We start from the raw sequence: 22,333 nt of genomic DNA, 5'->3' as shown, positions 1-22,333 counted from the left end.
GTGTAGGTGCCGGTAGGCCAGAACTCCATAGAAACCAAGTACCAACATCCTTGGCACAAGAAGGTTCTGACTGATGATCTCCAGCGGCCGAATTCAGTCGAGGTGAGTGGGTGTGCTGAGGCTGAATGAGTGAGAAAAGTAGAGGAAACTCGGGGAGCCAAGACCTGCGTGGAATTCCGCGAGGTATTGAAGGCACCCACGGGCCACGGCACCGAGCCTCCTCGTGCCTCGCGTGGCTTTCTTTTTCCCCTGGGTGACAAGCCATCTATTCCGATGAGCTAAACTGTACAGCTGTAATTGCGCACGGAGATTGGGAGCCGTAAGAGCTTGAAATTGAGTAGTGTAGGGGAGCCGCCAAGCTGAAAATTCCAACGGCCTCATCCAACAAACTTTGTCCTCGCATTCCCGGGTGTCAGGCCAAGGTCGACAAGGCGTGCCCAGGGCAATCCGTAGGACCGTAGGTACGGAGTCTGTGGACACTGGCAGGACGGATACTCCGTAGACGGCATGAACCATTGGGCTGCGTGACTAGGTATCAACGTGACATGCCGTCCGATCAAGACAGCCCGCCTGAAGTCACAGTCTTCTCGCAGACGACATGGGGGCAAGAGATGTAGATGCCGAATCTGATTTTCGTCCGAGGTTTGAGTGGTCTGGACTCACTTCCCGACAGGGTTGCCCAGCCTGCCAGCCTTCTGCCCCTCACCAATCCTCTGCCCTGAGGTAAGCAATGACCAAGCGGTAATCTGGTGGGGAGAAAAAGACGGTCGACATGGCATGCGGAATTCCTTGAGGCCTTGCGCAAGGTCTTCGGCTCGGGATCGGTCTTCCTGAGGGCCCGTCAACGTTGAAAACCACAAAACTGTCCGTCCGTAGGTCTGAAGTCGGCCCTCAGCCAGGTCTGGACCACTGTTGAGGGCAGTCGTTGTTCGAGAGGCATCTTGACAGGTTCTCGGTCGCCGCCAAAGGCAACGCACCGGTGGCGTCTCAGTCCAGGCGGGATGGATCCACTGGCTTTGAGCCGAATTACCATGTGCCGAGCGGGAAACTAAGGTTTTTTTTTTTTTCCTTTCCAACTTCCTGCAAGGCCGGGGTTTGTATAGAAGCCGTCTCGTTTTCTTCTTGCGAATGGAGGGGCATGATCTGATACTCCATATCGCCCTGCGCAAGCGTTGTGAACAATGGCACGCGTGGCAGAAGAATGGACCTAGTACTCGGGCGAATGTCACGTTCCCTGCTCGACTAGGTGCTCATCATCTAAGCAATGTCAGGGTCCATATCTGCTGGGTGCGAGCATTTCGCCGGCACGCACTGGGCGGGAGAACAAGACGCCGGAAACGATGTGTTACTGAAGGATTCCGGCAACATTCCCCCGTCTGAGAACGCTTTCCAATACATCCAAGATCCAAGCTGGGGCCAATCGTCGCGTTTCCGACCTGCTGGATGGTGTGACCGATCACTGGTCGCAGCATCGTTGACTGGCATACGGTGCAACACAAACGTCGCGCATTGTTGAACGAAAGGAGGCGTGTTGATCACCGCGAGCCACCTTTGCCTGTGCTCTCTTGAACGAACCGGTCACATCCAGCTCCCTATATCGTCGATCGCCTGGTACACTCCCGGTGCCCTTCGATACGCGCAGGAAACACCGCACCTTGGCAGATTGCCCCAGACGTTTGTTTACTCTATCTGATCTCGGTCGAAGCCTGCAACAACGGTAACTGCAAGTCAGATATGCACTCTGCCTTCTCGCAGCCGCAGAGTCCGGCTCATGGCCGTAGGGAAAACAGATTCCGGCCCTCCTGAAGTACATCCCTGGGTTACTTTCGAGCGTTGGATTCGCGGGTTGTATGGGACCTTGGAGTCGGTCCTTCGCTGGACGCCCCTCTTGTCGATGGTCCAGATAGTCTTCCAGACATGCGCCTCGTCAACGCGGGACTTGCGTCGGAGGCAGCTATCTATGAAGCCAGCGGTACCATTCGACTATTTCTCTCGAAGCTCGATGCTGGGAATAGAGTCTTTTAGAAATCTCCACTTGGGTTCTTGAGAAGAGAGTAATCTGAAAGACGGGTCTCTGTACTCGAACAGGTAAGGTACCTTGACCTGCCACACCGTTTCCTCCCCACCTCGTCGTCTCTCTTCTACGCCGAATGTAGCAAAGCGTCCATCAACAACCTTCCGTTGAGCCGGGCAATACGCCGTACCCATGTTTTCGGGCCAAAGATCGGGGCTTCTGTGTTGAACCGGCCCATGCCGAGAAACTGGTTAATTGACCGCATACCAGTCGGGGTCCAAGTGTCGTGGCCTTCCTCCTTCGGGCACAGGAGTTGGTCGGTGGGGATCCCAGGGATATTTTGGCAGGTGGTATTCCTACACGTATGCATCTACACAGGAGTCACTTGACAGACAGGCAGATCTGGCTGTGTCGAGGAGCGCCTCGCGAAAACGTCTTGGCATGATAGTGCGAAAAGCCCTATGATGATGAGGGTTGCTGACGTCTGACGTGGGAATCGAGAACCGTAAAGTACATTCCGTTTCAGCAAGACGAACTTGTAGAGCATGCGACCAATGGCTGATGTCTTGGATCATACTCCGTCCGCAACTCGGAGGTGTCGTAAACCTGCGCCAAAAGACCCAACAAGGTGGGGTAGCCTCATAGGCTCATAACTCCGGGCACGTCGTTTTCGTCTTCTGAGTTGCATGCGGCCGGATCCGGGAGTGAAAGCCGTCTGAAGTGATTAGATTGTCTTGCAGCGCCTCTCGGTGACAATTTGTAGACCGTTTCTCGTTGACGTCGATGAAGGCTACGTGCAGTTGATAAATCGCCGGTCCGATATACTTGCCTTTTTCTTCTATTGTTCCAATCAGCGCAGCTTTGGAGCTTGTTGCAGCCGCAACAGTATGCAGCTTGATTAATAGTCAGTATGGCCCCGGCAGCGCTGCCCAGAACCCCAAGTCAGACGAGGCCCCCAGCTCGTGTTGGCATGAAATGTAAACGCGGACTCGTTGTCCTGAAGACCAGCCTGAACTCTCCAGTCCCCAAATCAGGCCATCACCCACTCGGCCAGCTGCAAAGTGTAGAAACACTTCCAGGGGTTTCCAGTGTGTTGGGCTTAGGTCGAGCTCATCAGCGGCCTAGCTCGCCAATAGCGTATTCCGTAATCGACTGGCTGTAGTTCCTTCGGGTCGACATGAACAATACGCCGGCACGCCGGGCTGCGCAAAATGCCGCGTTTGCGGGTCTTTCAGATTGACAAGAATAAGGCCTAGTAATATCAGCCAGCGCCGTTGGATCGACTCTAATGATTATTCCGCTGTGGCGACGACCGTTGAAGCCTGACTACCATGTTGGTAACTAGAGCAAGGTTGTCGAGCGACAATAGGACTAGACAAGGGATTGAGATAGAATGAACAAAGCACTCTCCAAGGCCTCTCCATTGTAGGAAATGATTCGAACACATCTTGTCCGAAGTTTGGATGAAATGGGCAGGTTGTGAGGAAGTTGAAGACGGGATGCAACTGTGAGGAAGCAGAGGAAACAGAGACGGGATGCACGGTCCACCAGTCTAACTCGGCCCATCCTGGCGTCGATCAAAACGCAGGGGTACGATAAGCGACCTCTGGGGAAAGGAAGGAAAGAAAAAAAATTCCAACGTCGATAAGCCATGAGAGTAAGCCATGAGATGCGCATGAGCTTCAAGCAACAAACTCATTCGCCGACCACATCCTGTTAGATTCGTAAGCACGACGAGAAGCTCACAGAATCCGGACATCTCGAAGAACATCACTCTTGGCAATTGAAAAATGTTCGCCGTCCCAGGATGGTCCGTCGCGGCCGAGGGTCTCAAAACCGAGACCCAGGTGAAGAAGGCCAGCAACCCCGCCAAGAACGAGAGCAAGAAGCGCAAGAGGGCCAACAAGCAAGAGAAGAAGGAGAAGAAGGCGCCTACATCGGGCGCTAACTCCGTCCTGGTGAACCCTCGCGTCTTTGGAGAAAAGAGGGAGGATGCTCCTGCTGCTACGGCTGAGGCTGATCACGATGGTGACGATGCGGATGAGGCTGAGGTCGAGACGCCTAAGCCGAGCAAGAAGCAGAAGAAGGAGAAGAAGGAAAGGAAGAGCGAAGGAGGAGAACAGACGCAGGAGACGCCCAAATCCGACAAGAAGGAGAAGAAGCAGCGCAAAGAAAAGTTCAACAACGAAAATGAACCAGCCACAGCAGCAGCAGCAGAGACTACACCGTCAAAGACACACAAGACAGCCTCGACAGACAAGCAAGACAAGGTCGAAAAGAAGAAGAACAAGGACGCCGCCGCCGCCATCGCCGCCTCCGTACCCCCCGTCCCGCCCGCCGCGGCCAAGCTCACCCCCCTCCAGCGCTCCATGCGCCAGAAGCTCGTCTCGGCCCGCTTCCGCCACCTCAACGAGACGCTCTACACCCGCCCCTCGGCCCAGGCCTACCAGCTCTTCGAGGACTCCCCCGAGATGTTCTCCGAGTACCACGAGGGCTTCCGCCGCCAGGTCGAGGTCTGGCCCTCCAACCCCGTCGACGGCTACATCCGCGACATCAAGCTCCGCGCCAGAGCCCGCTTCCCCAACGCTCGCGGTGGTGGACGCCCCGGCGGCGCACCATCGAAGCCCGACGGCCCTCAACCTCTGCCCCGTACCGACGGGACGTGCTACGTCGCTGACCTGGGCTGCGGCGACGCCCGCCTCGCCTCGACTCTCGAGCCCGAATCCAAGAAGCTCAAGCTCAAGATCATGAGCTACGATCTCCACTCCCCCGCGAAACACGTCACAAAGGCCGACATCGCCAACCTGCCCCTCGAAAACGACTCGGTCGACATCGCCATCTTCTGCCTCGCCCTCATGGGCACGAACTGGCTCGACTTCATCGAGGAGGCCTACCGCATCCTCCACTGGAAGGGCGAGCTCTGGATCGCCGAGATCAAGTCCCGCTTCGGCCCCGTGCACCGCAAAAATGCCGTCGTCTCGCACAGCGTCGGCAACCGCAAAAAGGCAGCGGCCGCCGCAGGAAAGAAAACCAAAGAACCCGAGGAGACGGAGGAGGATCGCACGGCTCTCGCCGTCGAGGTCGACGGCCACGAGGACAAGCGCGGCGAGACGGACGTCTCCGCCTTTGTCGAGGCGCTGCGGAAGCGCGGCTTCGTCTTGGCGGGCCAGGGCGAGGGCAACAAGGGTGCGGTGGACCTGTCCAACAAGATGTTTGTCAAGATGCACTTCATCAAGGGCGCCGTGCCCACCAAGGGCAAGGGTCTTGCCGCGGCCAAGGCGGCCGGCTATGTCGACAAGGAGAAGAAGCAAAAGAGGTTTGTGTGGGAGACGGAGGAGGACAAGGTTGATGAGACGGGTATCCTGAAGCCGTGTGTGTACAAGATCCGGTAGAGGTGACCGGTTGTATATTGTTCTTGTCAGGGTTTTGGTACATACAAAAGTTGTCTTTATTTGGGGGGTAACATCACGTTTGTCAAAATAAAAATGCCTATATGTCGGAACTGCAATCGGACTTGTTTGAATGAAGCTGGGTGTACTGCGATCACCGTGTAGGGTATCATAGCGGATGCCGTTGAGCGTCGTCGTTTACACAAAGCATGGGCGAGTCTCAAAGCTTTAGTTGGCATTACTTGAAATTCAAAAGTGCCGAGTGTGTCTATCAAACCGCTATAAACGCATACCATGTCGAGCTGCGCATGCATGATACGACGACTCCAATTCATCCCACCTGTCCAGCCCGAGATTGTCCCATACCTTTGCTGTCCGACCATGCAGGTCCATTTCAACCAAAGAATTTCCGATACGCCCCTTAATCCAGTCTATGCCCCGAATAAGAGACCGGCTGCGAACTCGACATTGCCACCTGTAGCTTGCAAAGCATTGATCGCGGCTTCACGAGGGAAACCCAGAGCCATGAGCTGGTTGATATGCTCTTCCGGGAAAGTTGGCGCCGCTGGCTGCTGCTGCTGCTGAGGTGCTGGCCGACCTTGTGGAAGGGTTTGCTGCGTCGGCGCGGCGGCAGCAGCGCCTTCGGGACCACTGACCACACCTGAACGCTGACCGATGGTCGTTCCAGCTGGGCCAGGCAATCTGGGTTCTTCCTCCAGAGCCTCCTCGCTCTCCTTGGGAATTTCCGCTTCGCCCAAGAACGACACCTCCTCGCCCTGAATGATCAGCTTGTCCTTGGCCAAGTCAATGCTGGCTTGGTAGCGCTTAAGCATGTCGAGGCCAAGGAGAAGCTCGACCTGCTTGCCCTCCATGACGGTGAAACTGCAAGGCAGGAACATGGTGCCGACCTTGATCTGGGCAGAGTGCACGCGTCCGATGATGTTGGCTGTGCCTACACCACGAGCCACACCCGCAAACCGCTTATCAACAAGTCTCATGATACCGCAGGCTTCGGCACATGAGGGGGACATGATGGTTGCCTGTGCTCCAGAATCGACCAACGCCTTTACTCTGTGGCCGTTCACCTCGACGTCGACATACAGCATGTGCACTCGTCCGAATACTGTGTAAAGTTAGCCTCTAGGTATGCACTTGTGGTGCCTGGGTTCTCTGCCATACCTTCAGGGTTGTGCTCCATGGCGTTTTGGAGGTTTTCCATAACTCTCTCTTGACGAATCATCTCTTCAATCTTCTGCTGAGCCTCGATGTCAAAGGGGTCCTCGTTCAGACGGGCAATCTGCCTCTGCCGCTCTTCGCGGTCCCGCTGCTCACGGTCGTAGCTCTGGTTGAAAAGTTGGGCAAATCTCTGGGGATCATCGAGAACGGCGGCGAGCTGGGGCTGCTGGCGGGTGGCTTCGGCACGTAAGTTTGGATCGCCTAGGATCTGGAGGCGAATGAGCTCTGGGTCTTGCCCTCCTGGTCGCCGGCGCTGCTGCGGTGCCCTTCTGCCCTGGTCCGGCAAGCCAGTGCTTCCTTGCATGTCCCTCACGTGTAGCGCCAACATCTCGCCGTCGGCAATCTGCAACTGTTCCATCGTCTGAGTGTCATCTTGGATCAAGCGACCGTTGTGGTAGAGGTGTTGGGAGGTGGGTGCGATGTTGGTCTCGGCTTGGATGGCTTCGCGGAGTGTGGACATGGGCATATCGGGAAAGATCTCGAGGGTGAGAAGGTCCTGGTCCTCGACCTCGGGGTTCGTTATGCTCAGTGTAATGCGCCTGTCAGAGGGAAGAAGAGTCAGCGGAGAAAGAACGTGTCAAGTCCCGACAAAGGGGCAAAGCATACATGATGGGTTTTTGTTCCTGGCGTACAGGCAGGAACTGTTTGCCGCGGGTTTGATCGGTTGATGGAAGAAATGGACTGGCGGCGAGAAGGCAAGAGGCCGGATCTGGTCGAGGGAAATCGCCGGGTTTCACTGTTGCGAAAGCGAAGTTGAAGTTACCCTCAGCACGGAGCTAGGTGCGGAGGAGGGGTGTTGGAGGGACCGAAATTCAGGCAACACAACAGTGACGTCTCATCCGGAAAGTAAAGAGCTGCTGGATGGACGGTGGGATGAAGCAGAGCTCCGGGAAAAGTTTCGACGTGATTCCGCAGCCTTGTAGCGGTGGTGAACGATTGGACAGGTGGTATCTGATGAGTTGAGAGACACTTGGTCTCAAAGACAGGATCTCAAGGTAAAGTGAAAGGGAGCCGGGGGAGGTAGCGGAAGGTAAAGGCAAGGTAGAGCTCGGCTCAGGTACTTGGGGTACCTTTTTGAGTGTTTCGTAAGGAAGGTGGGTGCAGTGACGAGACCCCTACCTTACACAGTACGTTTCCCCGTTTGCAGTGGCTCAAGATGGGGTCGACGGGGAACCAGGACGGGGAATGTTTCCGTACTGCGGACTTAGCTACCTACTGCGTAAGGAGTATGCTAGTGTAAGGTAAGGTAAGGCAAGGCAAGGTAGAATGGGGCGACCGGAATACAAACACTGTGAAAAGCAAACCTGTGTGCTCCCAAGGCACGAATACCTTACCTATCCGCACTGGTACCTAAGCAGCTAAGGTACTCCAAAGAGACGGGAGGGAAAGCACTGGCCACGGAACGAGATGGCGAACAGAAGCTCATGGAAGGCTTCGGGAACTTCTCCGCTTACCCTAGCTTAACTTACAGAGACTCCGACGGTGTGTTTCCTGCCAGCCAGACAGACAGACGCATGCTTTGTTTTTTTTTTCTTCAATCTGGGTATTTTCGCGCGTCAATCTCTGCCTCGCAAGGCATCGACTTGCCTAGCCTGCGGCAAGGAGGCCATTGATGACTTGAGCTTCCCAGTTCCAAGGTTGCTGAGGTCACAGCAGCACGGGCAGGTTCCCCTACGGCATATCAGCCCCACGAGCTAATCGTTGACTAAGCCATCAAGTGTCTTCAAAGTATCTTTGACACCAAACCAGGTGGAGGATGGCGCAACCAAGTACTTGACCTATACCTGCGGCAGCTGCGCGAGCCAAGCAAGCGACCTCAACAACCCTTGCAATCTGCTCGTGTACTTGCTTCTGGAGCAGGTACAAGAGCTGAGAATCCCCTCTTGTTTCTACTTTTTCTGCACTTGCATCTCTTTCTTTTCCTGTGCCAAACTGACATGTCATAGATCCTCAGGATGTGCCGCCAATCGATGTCTAGCAGCGACATCTCCTGCCACCTCCGCCCGTGGGTTTCTGTGCGATGATGACAAGCCTACGAGCACTTCAACTTGCTGCTGCTCGAGGCAGAAAAGCACCCTGCTTCCTCGCTTGGAACCTGCGTCCGTCTTATGCCTTTGGTCATGACGAAGAACGTCTATCATGACCTGCCCGGATGGCCGACGATGGACGCGGCGTGAAGAAGAGACATCCTGTCCAGCTTCTTCTTCATCACCCCATGCTGAAGAGGTCCCAGCATCTATCTACCAGCCTGCGACCTCGCTACTCACGCTCCGCTCGGAGAGCAGGCTCGCAGGTCTGCTTCGAGTCAATGACATTGCATATCTCGTTTAGATGGCGACTGCAAAGGACCGGGCATTTTGCCCTGAACGGAATGTTCATGATCTGACGGCACGGGATCATGTTTCCAAGCTGCCGTTGCTCCCACCAATATCTCGCATGCGACGTCTCGAAGGCGAGCAGAGATCGGCGTGCCAACTTCGCTCCGCTGGAGGGTCGGAACTGCAGTCAGCTCGGATGCCGGCCTTGAAGTCGGTCGGATCCGGCTTCCGGTGGTGGCCGCATTCCGGGTTCTCGACGCTGTTCAGTTGCAATGCTCCGCGTCTTCGTACTTGATGCAGTATGCGCTCTCAGCCTCTGCAACCCACGCCGATTCATTAGGAAGGTCCATGACCACAGCCCAAGCGGGTTGAGTCATAACTTACAAGTCAGAACGCCTTCGGCCTTCGCCCATCTGACATGGTGGGAAAGCCCAAAAAGTGCCTCAGGGCCCTTCCTAGACCTCATTGAGCCTGCTGCATATGCTGCATTGCGGCGGGGCAATGCAACTCTGGATCGCCGACCCGGAAAGATTCTCGAAGTCGATACTGCAGTTATGTCCATTTCGGTGAATACCTGCAGCTGTCAACATGCCACAGCGAAAAGTTTTTCGTCTGCTTGCTTCGGCCTCCGGGTTGCAGCTGTCTTATCGGTCAAGATCCAGACGAAAGCCAAGGCCTATGCAGATCGATAGGCTCAGGGTCTTCTTGCCTGCACAGTATGGTGTTGCTGCAGTTATTTCACTCTTCAAGGCAATATCCATCGCTTTTGACTCTTGAGTACTCCGTAGGTCTGCGTAAATTCTATACAATTCGATGGCGGCTGGGTTGGTGTGCCATACAAGTGTGAGGCACACCGCAGCAGGCGGAGTCAGGGGAAAGGAGCAACAAGCATGCCGGCCAAGACCCAACTAAGGTAAGTCCCTCGCCCACCCACGCGAAACCAAAAGTCTGAATCTACATTGTATCGCAACTCCTCTTTTCAAACTTTGTCGTTGCAGTCGCTGACAGTGCCTAGATCTTGTTCGGTTTCTATCGGCCGCATTGGCCAAAAACAGCCTCAATCTGACGGGACGGACCAGCAATTAGCGGTCTGAAAGCAAACAGCGCATTCCTCAGTCTGCCAAAGACCAAATTTTTCAACGCCGAAACCCCGGAAAAATCATGATGCGACCCTGAGTTTACAGACTCAAGAACTCTGTGGTTGAACCCTGAGGGGCGTGGGCAAGACTGATCTGAATAGCAGTATCGGAGCATGGAGTGATGTTGAAGTTGGCTTACTGTGGGGAATTGAGTACAAGTCAGGTCACTTTCTCTCTCTCACTCTCTCTTCCCTTGATCCCAACCAACCTTGCCCTATGTGCAAGCCATTCAAGCATCTCTTTTCGGTTCTACCCTGTCCTTGGGCGATGGCCTGGATCGAAAGAAAGCAACAGTACCCATTATTACCCGTCATGCCCTACAAAGAAGAACTTTTCCGCAATTTTCCACATCGCAAGGCTGGGATGCTACATGAACAGTGTCATGTCTCTTTCACCAATGCCACAACTTGGGGAAGATTTCTGGGAAGAGTGGGAAATAAGATGGAGCCGGGCAACGATTCCAGCGTCGCCTAGAAATACCCATGGGCTGAACAGGCCACAACTGTGCCACTGCGGGTAGACCAGTCACGCGACAAACACCTCATAACCACAACCACACCTCACATAGAGTGTCCAATGATGGAGGGTGTTGCTCTGCCTTGGTCCATGGCAAGTCACTGAACTCCAATTCCCGCCAGTTCCCTCCTTGGCTGCTGCAATACCAATCCCATTTTCTACCAACTCCATACCTTTCTGTTTGGTCTGCAGCCAGGTTACTCCTCTTTTTGCAATCCCGTTATCGCCTTCACGGCTCAGGTTCACTTGACTTGTCCCAATGCTTTGTCCCCTCTCCGCCGTGGACCACCCGATCTGACCTTAGCCTTTCTGAGACGTCTTCCCTCCTCCGTTCCGACACCCACTGCACCGAGCTAAGGTGTTTACTCGGCCTTGCCTGTCGGCACACACCGGCCGGGCATTACTTGACTCACAGCCCCGTCAGGCCCCGCTCTGCAACGACAGCGCCGAGTTCAACGGCCGGCAGCTCCCCGATGCCCCTCCGGAGCTACCTGTGCAATCGCCCAATCAACCCCTTCAACCATCACTCCCAGTTACCAACAGCACCCGCCTCTTCTGGTTGTTATCCTGAAGTGTCTTCCTGCCTTGTTTGAAACCTTTAGTCTCTCTGCCTGCCAGCTGACGGGGGTAGTTTGACCCAACAAGCCGCTCTCGGGCTGATTCCATTGCCTCGCTTCTTCTCTCTGTGTCACCAACAACCCTTCCCACTTCCAACTTCTTCCTCCCCTCCCCCCCCAACTCTGCCCAGCTCTCTACAAATTCTCATACGTTCTCCTGACGTATCCTCCCCCTTTTCCTCAAACCTCTCTTCCATTTCCGCGTTCTCTACCTAACGCGGCATACACGATTGCACGATCTTTCGTCATCATGCCTGACGAGAAAGATTCCCCGGTCACCAAGCTTGAGGAGGCATCCGACTGCGCCATCGACAGTTCTGACGATGCCGACGACGAGTATATCGAGACCCAGATGTCCCAGTCCGAGCTGAAGAAGAAGCAGCAGACGCAGCGCCGGACGATCCAGCATATCGTTCCTTTCAAATGGAGCCCTTTGGTTTTGCCTCTGACCGAGTCAAACCTTGAGTCTTGCGTCGCCCTCGAGGACGCTGCGTTCACCGATCCGAGTCATCGCGCTACCCGCGTCAAGGTGAGCCGATTTGTCCCTATCTTTCTTCCCACGTCACCTTCGTCCTTTTTCCCATTCTCATTTCCTTGTGCCATCGAGTCTCAGGGTTCTGCCGAGCCTGAACTAAGAAGAACTCGGCTCATACATGAGAATGAGAGCTCTGCGAGTTCCCACCGTTGAAGGGCGGATACTCGCGTGCCATCTCATGGCCAGGTCACCTCGTATCATGATTCACGCAAAGCTTACACACCTCATCGCAGTTCATGTATCGCCTCGCGACCTGCTCAGACATATCCACAGGTCTCTTCTGCAGCGTCGTCCCGGCTGAGGCCGAGGCTTTCCCTCTCTCGACCTTGACCGTCGCTAGCCCCGTCGAGACAGGTCGCGCCAACGGAGCCAAGCTGGTCCTCCTCGGCCACGCCGTCGCGACCCTCGGCGACGGCCCTGTCGTTAGCGATGACGACATGGCCTACCCGGACAACTGGCGCGATCAAAAGTCGGCCAAGAGCACGGATGTCGGTCACAAGATCATGGGTCGCACGCTGTGTCTGCACTCCTTTGCCATCGACCCCAAGGTCCAGGGCTTGGGTCTCGGCAAGCTTCTCATGAAGTCGTACCTGCAGCAGATCAACAACTCTGGCGTTGCGGATCGCGTGGCGCTCATCTGCAAGGACGTAAGCTTCTTCTAGCTCACTGAGTGATCCTTACTCTTTAAATATTCGCAAGACACTGATGAATCGGCAGTGGTTGGTTAGCTACTACCAGCGCTTCGGCTTCAAACGCGTTGGTCCCAGCAAGGCGTCTTTCGCTGGTGGCGGCTGGAATGACATGGTAAAACCTCTTGCTGTCTATCATCCATTCAGGCGGAATGACTAACATGACATCAGGTCATTGAACTCTCCGGCCCGCCCAAGAAGGGTCCCGATGCTCTTAAGGCGTTCGCTGAGTAGTGCCGCCGTGGTCACTGAGGTCATTGCGGGACTTTCTCGTCATCTTTTTTTGCAGTCCTGTCTTATGAGTCATGACTATCCGAGCTCTAGACAGGACAAGTACGCTCCTAATTGTTTCCAGACGAACAAACCGGGAGGAACTGGGAGTGCCATACTGAGTGGGTTGTCTTGAGTTGACAACCTCACTTTTGCATGATGGCTTTGCTTTTTTTTTCTTCCTCTTTTCTTTTGTTACCCGCGTCCATGTTGTCGGGTTACCACGAGATTGTTACAATCTCAAAAAAAAAGGGTGGTAGCATCATGAGACGACAGGGCCGAAGACTACCTTAACGATGAGGACATGACATAGAATGCCTTGCCACCTGGATGAGGGCGAGCAGGGCAAAATCAAGATACGATCCTTCACAGTGTCCTCTGTTCATCTTTATTCTATGCGTGAGGTTTTGAAGGCCCTGCAAAGTCACTTCCCAAATCACTTTTATCATCCTATGCGCCTGACCCGGGAGGTCCTATAAAGTTCCGTTCATTCCATCCCATCCATCCATCCATCCTTTCGAGCGCCGACCGTTGAACATGATGTTCTTGGTGTCACATCTGCCCGCAAAATTTAACCGCCTCCTGCTCTGGCTTTCTGACTCTCAAGGTTTAGTCGGTAGCCTTGTACTTGGCACGGTACTCCTCAGTGCGCTTGATGTCCTCAGCGGATGCGAAGCTCTTGGCGCCCTCGATAATGTCGTCGAGCGTCAGGATGGCAAAGATGGGGATGCCGTACTCCTTCTTGATCTCGCCCATGGCGCTGGAGCCAGGCTTGCTGTCGTCGCCATCGGTAGCAGGGAGCTTCTCCATGCGGTCAAGCGCGACGACGATGCCGACGACCTCGCCGCCCTCCTTGCGGATCTTGGCAATCGCCTCGCGCTTGGCGGTTCCCGCGGTGATGACGTCGTCGACGATGAGCACCTTCTTCCCCTTGAGCGGCGCGCCGACAATGTTGCCGCCCTCGCCGTGGTCCTTGGCCTCCTTGCGGTCGAACGAGTAGCAAGTGGTGCCGTAGTTTTCGGGGTCCAGCTCGGCGAGCTTGTCCGTCGTCGAGGTCGCGAGCGGGATGCCCTTGTAGGCCGGGCCGAAGACGATGTCAAAGGTCAGGCCGGAGGACTTGCGGGCCTCAATGACGGTGTGGGCGTAGGCGACGGAGATGGCGCGGAGGAGATCGGCGCGGTAAAAGTCGCCGGCGTTGAAGAAGTAGGGGGAGATGCGCTTCGACTTGAGCTCAAAGGAGCCGAACTTGAGGACGCCACCGGCGATGGCGGCCTTGAGGAAGTCCTGCTTGTAGGGGGCGAGTTGGGAGGACATTTTGGGGGTTATCGTTTGCAAGTGGATAGAAGAGATGGGATTTGGGTTGGTCTTCCAGAGGGTTGTGCTTGTCGGAGGCTGGAGGATGAAAGATCTCAAAATTGAAGGGAACTTGCTCCGCGAAACGGATACCCCTCCATTCAAGTCTGCCCCGCGGAGAGGCCCCACCAAGCAAAATTTATTGCGATAAAGTTGTGATAAGACGAGGAATCCGCACCGCCGGACCCTGCATGGACTCAGCCAACGCGACGGACTCACTGATGTTTTGGTCTACTGAGACAATTTGGAACGGAGGTATCCTTAAGAGTGTAGTTAAGACTAATAATTAAGCCAGATGGGCGAGGTACCTACCTAGTTGTGTCCATCAGCGTTGAGTGCACAACCACAACGTCTGAGCGGCCACTACTGGCATGGGGTCCCCCCGCCCCACCTGTCCGTGCCGATAAGATAAGCGAACGAGAGAAAAAAATTCGAGTGCTGAACACCGCCCCCCGTCCCAAATACTTTGTTGCAGTTCACCGACGGTGCACCTTGACCGATCGCAACATCTGAGGACTGCTTCAAGTTTTTCCAACGCAGACCCCAGCCGCCAAAATGAAGACTCAGTACGTTGGACCCTTTCTACATGCGATCACTTCTCAAAGAGAAGCCATGTTACAAAAGAATCAATCTTTGCTGACCATGCTTTGCGCGGCAGGTGGAAGGATCTCCCCCCGGTCCCCAACTCGCAAGAGTTCCTCGACATCGTTCTCTCGAGGACGCAGCGCCGGCTGCCGACCCAGATCCGCTCGGGTTTCAAGATTTCCAGAATCAGAGGTTTCTACACCCGCAAGGTCAAGTTCACCCAGGAAACCATCAGCGAGAAGCTCGGCCTGATCATCGAGTCGTTCCCTCGCCTCAACGACATCCACCCCTTCCACAAGGACCTGATCAACACCCTCTACGATGCCGACCACTTCAAGATCGCCCTCGGTCAGCTCTCGACCGCGAAGCACCTTATCGAGACTATCTCCAGAGATTGTGCGTAGAATCCAGCTCTTTCAGAAGGCCTTCTCCCTGCGTGGTGTGGGGGAAGGCGATTTTTCGATTTTGGGAGGGGAAATGCAAAATGGCTAACCTGGTGCAATTCGTGCAGACGTCCGACTCTTGAAGTATGGCCAGTCGCTTTTCCAGTGCAAGCAGCTGAAGCGTGCCGCGCTTGGTCGCATGGCCACGCTCATCAAGCGCCTCAAAGACCCTCTGGTTTACCTGGACCAGGTTAGACAGCGTAAGTGGCATCCGACGACAACGAGAGCGCGCACAAGAGTTTTTTTACTGACTGCGAGCGACAAACAGATCTTGGCCGTCTTCCCTCGATCGATCCCAACACTAGAACCCTTCTCATCACGGGTTTCCCCAACGTCGGAAAGTCTTCTTTCCTCAAGTCCGTCTCCAGAGCCGACGTCGATGTCCAGCCGTACGCCTTCACAACGAAGTCGCTCTTCTGCGGTCACTTTGACTACAAGTACCTTCGTTTCCAGTGCATTGACACCCCTGGTATTCTCGACCACCCTCTCGAGGAGATGTAAGCAAAATCTCAATGTTCAAAACGCAGTGGAGGGTTTTCAGACGCTGACAGCCCATACAGGAACACCATTGAGATGCAGTCCGTCACCGCCATTGCCCATCTGCGATCCGCCATTCTCTACTTCATGGATCTCAGCGAGCAGTGCGGTTACTCCATCCAGGCCCAGATCAACCTCTTCCAGAGCATCAAGCCCTTGTTCCAGAACAAGATTGTCTTCATCGTCGTCAACAAGATCGATGTGGTCAAGCCCGAGGACCTCGACGCCGCCACCCAGGCCCAGCTCCAGGGTCTCCTCAAGTCGGGCGAGGTCGAGATGCTCCAGCTCTCTTGCAACACCCAGGAGGGCGTTCAGAACGTCAAGAACACCGTCTGCGAGCGCCTCATCGCCGAGCGCGTCTCCCAGAAGCTCAACGCCGGCACCAACAGCAGCGGCAACATTGGCGGCCGCCTCGCCGACGTCATGGCGCGTATCCACGTCGCCCAGCCCGGCACCAGCCAGCCCCTCCAGACCTTCATCCCCGAGGGCATCAAGAACATGAAGAAGTATGACAAGGAGGACCCGGAGCGCCGGAGGCTCGCCAAGGACGTCGAGGCCGAGAACGGCGGCGCCGGCGTCTACAGCGTCGACATGCGCCAGGACTGGCTCCTCGCCGACGACGAGTGGAAGCACGACAAGATCCCCGAGGTCTTTGACGGCAAGAACGTCTACGACTTCATCGACCCGGATATCGACGCCAAGCTCCAGGCCCTCGAGGAGGAGGAGGAGCGCCTCGAGAAGGAGGGCTACTACGAGTCGGACGAGGAGCTCGACGACGAGGAGGAGGCCGACATCCTCTCCAAGGCCGAGATCATCCGCGAGAAGCAGGCCCTCATCCGCAACGAGGCCAAGATGAAGAAGCGCCTCAAGAACCAGGCCATCATCCCCCGCAAGTCCCAAAAGGTGCCCCTCTCCCAGATGGACGACGCCCTCGACCAGCTCGGTGTCGACACCACCGACATTGTCAACCGCGCCCGCGCCCAGTCCCGCCCCCGCGGCCGCTCCTCCGGCCTTTCCCGCGCCGGCACCGAGGACGTCGACATGATGGACACGGACGCCACCCCGCGCGAGCGCCTGCGCTCCCACAGCCGCGCCCGCAGCCAGAGCCGCGCTCCCATTGTCAACAGGCGTGAGGACGGTGTCCAGGACGACGAAGCCCGCGACAAGGCCGACCGCCTCGCCAAGCTCTCCCAGAAGAAGCGCAACCGCATGGCGAGACAGGGTGAGGGTGATCGTCACACTACCGTATCGCTGCAAAGGCACTTGGTAAGTTTCGATCTCATGCGCCACCCTGGAATATCGTATCCAAATGCAAAGCAAATGCTAACCCACTACTACAGGTTGCCGGCAAGCGTGGCCTCGGCAAGAACCAGAGACGTTAAGAAAACCACCACCACCACCAACCCCGTCATCGCCAGCAGCGGTAGGGTTCAAAAAGACGGTAATGGATGTTTACGGAAAGAGAATAAAAGTAAATATGCTTTATTTATTTTGGGGGGCATGGAGGCGTTTTGCGGTCTTTGTTTCGTTTTGCTGCTGCCTTGTGTTTTTTGTCTTCTTCATTCCTTCAATTCTCTTGCGACACAAATCACATCACAACCTGAAGAGGTCGGTCGGCACGAGGCTCCCATGAGTTGGGAAGCTACGAGGGAGAGAAGGAGAGGGATAGGAGAGACGGGGAGAATCTGTGATGCCTTTTTCTGTTTGAGAAACGTATGTCAAAAGAAAAAGTGTCGTAGCATTACCAGCTCTACGTGTCTCGACATTTGATGGTTTTCTCAAAAGCCATCAAATCAAAGACAATTGAATACCCTGAATGAGAAATCTATAAGAAAACACGAGAAGACTTGAAATGAGCTCACCCATCAGCATTGTATGTCGGACATCATGACATGTTGCACCAATTGCATAGGGAGATGGAACCGAAAAATGTGGTAAAATGGCTTGAATAACTTTGAAGAGCACCACCCTCAGATGTTTACGTCCAAGATATGTGATATATATACCCCGGATTGCCGTCTGTTATGATGTGCGAGGACTCAATGCCTCTCAGACTTGCCCCTCCTCCCCTCACCCGCTTGAAAACAAAAGTTTCCATAAAGCATCCCCTCACACTTACTGCTCATCCGCAACTTGCAGGCCCTCTCTCAGACCCTCAACCTTGAGCTCCTCGCCGGTGGCGCGGCGGTAGATATCCTTGACATCGTCGGTCGTGCTCTCGAAGTGACTGCTGGCGTCGTAGCTCTTGGAGACGAAGACGTTGTCGCCGGTGCCGTCGTCCGTGGGCTCGTAGATGGGAATCGGGGCGCCCTTCAAAAGAATTAGTACCCTGCTTCTTACACTGCGTGGACTCGGGATTCTCTCTTACCATGAACTGCTCCTCGATCTTGCCGAGGCGCTCCAGACCGGGCTGAAGCTCGACGTGGTGGTTGGCGTTCGACTCGGCAATGGTCGAGACAATGGCAATCCAGTAGCCCTTAGGGCAAACGTTGTGTGCCGATGACACGCAGGCGATGTAGATGTCTAGCTTCCGTCAGTCGTACATTCAAGGTTCACTGTTCTATTCCACTGCACTTACCGTTCTTGCGGCCAATCTGGGATTGGGGAATGATGAGCTGGGAAGAGTCGGCGTCGTTGGTACCGGCCAGGGGGTGCTTCAGAATGCAGATGGCGCGCAGAACCTGTCCGACAACCTTGACCTTTCCGGGGAAGTAGCTGGGGTCACCAAGGATCATCTTGGCCTTGGTCTCGAACTTCATCTCCTCAACGCCAGTCATAGTGGCCTTGATACCGACAGCCTTGCCGCCCTCGTACTGCACCTCGTCGACGTTGGTGTTGAGCATGTAGGTACCGCCGTAGATGGCCGACAGACGGGCAAAACCCTGGGGAAGCTCGCCGAGACCGTAGAGAGGGTAAATGTAAGGAGACTTGCCGTAGCGGGACACAGAGGTTCCGTACAGGCGGATGCGCTCGATGGCCTCGGGGGCGGCACCAGGCTTAGTGAGGTACTCGTCCGTGGTGAAAAGAGCCATGGCGTGGCCGATGAAGTCACGAGTGCCGGTCTCAAGGCCAAACTTGTCGTAGACCTCCTTCATGGTGACATTGTTGATGTCGAGACCTGGCGCATGATTGTCAGTCTTGTCCCACGATTCCTCTATCCCTCGATGCTTCGAAATGACGAAACTCACCCTTGTGTGTACCGGGGTCCTTGCGATCAAAGGTGCCGATCCACTCGATGAAACTCTTCATGCGGCGCTTCTCAAAGATGCCCATCAAGGGTGAACGCAGAGCCTCGCCGGCATCGGAGGGAACCTTGGCAACAGTGGCCTTGGAGCTCTGGCCCTGCTGAACGTAGCTGCCCGCAACCTGCTTGAACTCGAGGTATCTTGTGACGTCGGTCGAGACGAGAATGTTGGTGAGCTCGCCGGCGGACATGAGGAACTTGGGGACAAGGTCGATGTTCCAGTCATTCAGACGTCCATACTTCGTCCAGGGCTCCTCGCCCTTTGCGTAGTTGCCGTACTTCTTGTAGAGCTGCGAGTTTATCGGGTTAGAGCCCCATTCGGACGGGAGGGTAGGGGGGAGTCGTGGGTGTCATACCGTCTCGAGGTTAACCGAAGCTGCCTCACTGGTAAAGTTTAGCTGGGTCTGTCATGGGCGGGAGCCAGATCGTGGCCTTGGAGCAGCGAGACTTACCCGCCATAGTGGTCGTTGCGGTCAATGTGGAGGACCTTCTTGCCCTTCACACTGAGGACACTGCGCGGGGAGGACAACGATTAGCGGAGCGCACACATGGATGGGCGGATGGCGACGAGAGCTGACTTACCCAGAGAGAACACACTCGGTCAGGCCTAGAAAGAGAAGACGGTGAGGTCGACCGGTCAGCCAGGAAGCTCTGTCGAGCAGTCGGGGACCCCACAGGCCGACGAGCGACGATGCGGGGCAAATAAAGGAGGATGGCGTAACGTCACTTACCAGTGCCCAGCACGATGACATCGTATTCCTTTGCAATCTCATCCATGGTTGCGGCTGAGGGGTATGTGCGTGTGTGACGGTTGTTGTTATATTAAAGTCGGTCGGTAGTTTCGCAGCGGAAGGAGAAGGGAAGAGAAAAGTATGAGGTGTTGGATGTCTGGAGAAGTAGTTGCGGTGTTGTGAAGAAGAGACATGGGGGAGCAACATGCAGCAAAGGAGGATCAAGTGGGGGGGCAAGAGCCACCTACTTTGCCGTAGATTGCTAGAAACAGTTGGGTTTTGGAGGGACATGGAGGGGTTCAGCAGTGCATGCGGCAGCACATCGAGCATCCAGTGTCACTGGGGGCCAGCCCGGTGGCCAGTGGCCAGTGACCAGTGCCAATGCTCGCTGGGGGGGGCCCGTCCTGGCTCCAGTTGTACCTCCAAATGGCCCATGCAAGGTCCGCTCTCCGCCCGCTCTTCTCACTGCAAACTATGCTGGCCACTTGCTCACCGCTAGCAGACTGAACATGGACCGACCGAGGCCGCAAAGTTGCAAGTGCCTTAGCTCTAAAGGTACCTCGACCTTTCTCTACTCTGCGTGTACCTGGCGCCCTCGGCGGTGTGAGTGGGCTTGTCTCTGCTACAAGGACCCAGCTCCCGCCCTTCCCCGTCCCAGTTCTGTAACATTATGCGAATACAAGTCTCATCTATTATTCAGTTTCTCTCTCTTATGCAAGACCTTTTTGTAGATCTGATTCAATTCTTTTTGAAATTAATCATAGCAAGCATTGCTGTCATATCACGCACGCTTTACGTTCTGTTTGACAATTGTACGTTGCCAGCGGTGTCAGGAGGGAGAATGATGTCTTGGGAATGGCTTCCACAGTACGCCTGGCACAAAATATTCGTATCGTACAAGATTCTATACATGTCTGGATACAATGGTACATGGCTCTCCCGTTTACGACCCTTGCGCTGAACGGGGAGACAACAAACAAAGTTGCTCAGATCTTCGGCTTGGGCATCGCCGGCGCAGGCTTGCTCTCCACCGGTTTGCTAGGCTTGACCTTCTTCGCTGGGTGCGGTGGCTTTACCTTGACCTCGACCTCTTCCTCAGCCTCTGGCGTGACAGGTGCGGCTTCCTTCTTCTCTGCCTGAGGCTCGGCAGGCGTCTCGACAGCTGCGGCCTCGATAACTGGTGACTCGACAGCTGCGGCCTCGACCTCCTCGGCGAGGTACTTGTTGCCCTCTTCCATGTTCTCGTATCCTGCCAGCGGCGTGTATGCCTCTCCTTCACCAGAGAGATTGATCTCGGGGTCGTTTTCGGCCAACCTGCGCGCATCCTCCCAGAGGTAAAAACGTTCCGTCAAGACGTGCTTGATCGCCTTCATCGTCGTGACAACCTAGAAAAGCGCCGGTCAGCACCCATCTCCCAAAACTTATGTGACAGGCAAAATACGAACCGTCTCGTCCCTACTATTGGCCTCGAAGCCTCCGAAACCGACTTTGCGTCTCTCACGCTCAAGACTCGTCGTCGCAATGCGGTTTCTCTCCTTCAGACAGACATACCACAGCGAGTGGAGGTCTTCCCAGTTCTTCTTTCTCAGCTCCTCCACCGTCCATGCACGGCCGTGAGACTGGTCCTCTTTAGGCGTGTTCAAGAGCTTGTTCTTGCCGTAGAAAAAATCCCAGAGCCCGTGGTTCGGGTCCGTAGGAACCTCACGCTTGTAGTTTGACGGCTTGGGTAGCGTCTCCCATGACACGGACAGCGGCTCACGGGGACCGGATCTCTTCATGGTACTGACACCTCGCAGGCGGTTATTGTCGCGCGTCTTGCGCACCGAGTGCGCAGCCGAAGTCGAGAAGCATGCCGCTGCGGTTCGGGATTGGGTGGCCGTTGCGGGTGTCGTAGGCAGCCATTGCCGAGTCTCCTGGAGGCGCAATACGCGACCTATCGATGGCCGCATCGCATTGGGGTTCGCCATTTCTGGCAATTGGTGTCAACGTGGGTGCTGGTAAGGATCACGAATCCCTTTCTGAGAGCTCGTACTATTTCGCCAGTTCAGAAATTTGGCAAAGCCTCCAACCAATCACACGCCGGATCGCTGCGGCTGCGGGTGAACGAGCTACCGGGTGGGTCTGTGCAGCTGTCAAGGACAAGCACAATCACAGACTTGTGGCTTGACAAGCTCATGTGTGGCTTGGGTACAACCTCCTGTCCTCTTTCTTTCTTCAACGTCCTACGATCTTGCTGAATCCCAGCTTCACCTGAAGCTTCTATCTCCCTTCTTCATATTCTTTCCCCGATCATGGAATTTGATTGAGTCTTCTTTCCATCGATTCTCAATGAGGCAACCGGGATTAGAGGCCAGCCTTTTCTACTCATTGCTCTCAACCCTGTTAACCGCATCCCCCCGCTTGCTACGAGGCACTTATCGACTGACGGACCAGCACGAAGTTTAAAATGGTGATCCAGAACCAGACCTCATTGCATCAAGAAGTGATCAGTTGAACCATGAGGTAAACCTAGGAAATCAGCCATGAGCCGGCATGGCTTTTCATGAAGTCTTCAAGTTCATCTCCCGAGCCCTTTGCTCAGTTATTCCTAAGCGAACGACATGAACACCTTGCTCAAACTCTATTCGAGACTTTTAGTGGCGAAGATGTACCTAGTATCTTCATTAGTGCCCGCCAGTCATCTCACAGTAGTCATCCCCGTCGGAAGCTCGCCCTCT

The 22,333-nt window shown here is 55.1% G+C and overlaps 7 protein-coding genes across 7 annotated transcripts; 4 read left to right on the top strand and 3 right to left on the bottom strand.

Moving 5' to 3' along the window:
• Nucleotides 1–3,804: 3,804 nt before the first annotated feature.
• BDZ83DRAFT_569181 (methyltransferase-domain-containing protein) lies at nt 3,805–5,406 on the top strand (the record flags this gene model as incomplete). The annotated part of the gene is made up of 2 exons (XM_060504160.1): nt 3,805–4,284; nt 4,363–5,406. The coding sequence occupies 2 exons, from the start codon at nt 3,805–3,807 to the stop codon at nt 5,404–5,406; spliced, it is 1,524 nt and encodes a 507-aa protein (XP_060369188.1).
• Nucleotides 5,407–9,127: 3,721 nt separating this feature from the next.
• BDZ83DRAFT_68529 (uncharacterized protein) lies at nt 9,128–9,945 on the top strand. The gene has a single exon (XM_060511249.1). It carries the CDS (start codon nt 9,230–9,232, stop codon nt 9,647–9,649), a length of 420 nt encoding a protein of 139 aa, XP_060369187.1. The 5' UTR covers nt 9,128–9,229; the 3' UTR covers nt 9,650–9,945.
• Nucleotides 9,946–11,479: 1,534 nt separating this feature from the next.
• On the top strand, nt 11,480–12,687 carry BDZ83DRAFT_748582 (uncharacterized protein; the record flags this gene model as incomplete). Its single annotated transcript, XM_060513635.1, has 4 exons — nt 11,480–11,758; nt 11,998–12,411; nt 12,482–12,568; nt 12,625–12,687. The coding sequence occupies 4 exons, from the start codon at nt 11,480–11,482 to the stop codon at nt 12,685–12,687; spliced, it is 843 nt and encodes a 280-aa protein (XP_060369186.1).
• Nucleotides 12,688–13,332: 645 nt separating this feature from the next.
• Nucleotides 13,333–14,037, bottom strand: BDZ83DRAFT_648120 (orotate phosphoribosyltransferase; the record flags this gene model as incomplete). The annotated part of the gene is made up of 1 exon (XM_060510151.1): nt 13,333–14,037. One exon carries the CDS (start codon nt 14,035–14,037, stop codon nt 13,333–13,335), a length of 705 nt encoding a protein of 234 aa, XP_060369185.1.
• A 594-nt stretch (nt 14,038–14,631) lies between these two features.
• Nucleotides 14,632–17,023, top strand: BDZ83DRAFT_648119 (nucleolar GTP-binding protein 1; the record flags this gene model as incomplete). The annotated part of the gene is made up of 6 exons (XM_060510150.1): nt 14,632–14,642; nt 14,735–15,057; nt 15,173–15,304; nt 15,373–15,601; nt 15,665–16,907; nt 16,982–17,023. 6 exons carry the CDS (start codon nt 14,632–14,634, stop codon nt 17,021–17,023), a joined length of 1,980 nt encoding a protein of 659 aa, XP_060369184.1.
• Nucleotides 17,024–17,571: 548 nt separating this feature from the next.
• On the bottom strand, nt 17,572–20,134 carry BDZ83DRAFT_606843 (GDP dissociation inhibitor). The gene is made up of 8 exons (XM_060507399.1): nt 19,617–20,134; nt 19,468–19,492; nt 19,338–19,397; nt 19,242–19,269; nt 18,830–19,175; nt 18,220–18,759; nt 18,010–18,164; nt 17,572–17,951 (listed from the first exon to the last, which is right to left on the bottom strand). Exons 1-8 carry the CDS (start codon nt 19,660–19,662, stop codon nt 17,757–17,759), a joined length of 1,395 nt encoding a protein of 464 aa, XP_060369183.1. The 5' UTR covers nt 19,663–20,134; the 3' UTR covers nt 17,572–17,756.
• A 455-nt stretch (nt 20,135–20,589) lies between these two features.
• Nucleotides 20,590–22,044, bottom strand: BDZ83DRAFT_67871 (mitochondrial 39-S ribosomal protein L47 (MRP-L47)-domain-containing protein). Its single transcript, XM_060511182.1, has 2 exons — nt 21,062–22,044; nt 20,590–21,001 (listed from the first exon to the last, which is right to left on the bottom strand). Exons 1-2 carry the CDS (start codon nt 21,581–21,583, stop codon nt 20,603–20,605), a joined length of 921 nt encoding a protein of 306 aa, XP_060369182.1. The 5' UTR covers nt 21,584–22,044; the 3' UTR covers nt 20,590–20,602.
• Between the last annotated feature and the right edge of the window lie 289 nt (nt 22,045–22,333).

Source organism: Colletotrichum acutatum (genome assembly GCF_030867785.1).
Source record: "Colletotrichum acutatum strain CBS 112980 chromosome Unknown BDZ83scaffold_13, whole genome shotgun sequence".
Taxonomy (NCBI): Eukaryota; Fungi; Ascomycota; class Sordariomycetes; order Glomerellales; family Glomerellaceae; genus Colletotrichum; species Colletotrichum acutatum.
This window is presented reverse-complemented; position numbering and strand designations above follow the sequence as displayed.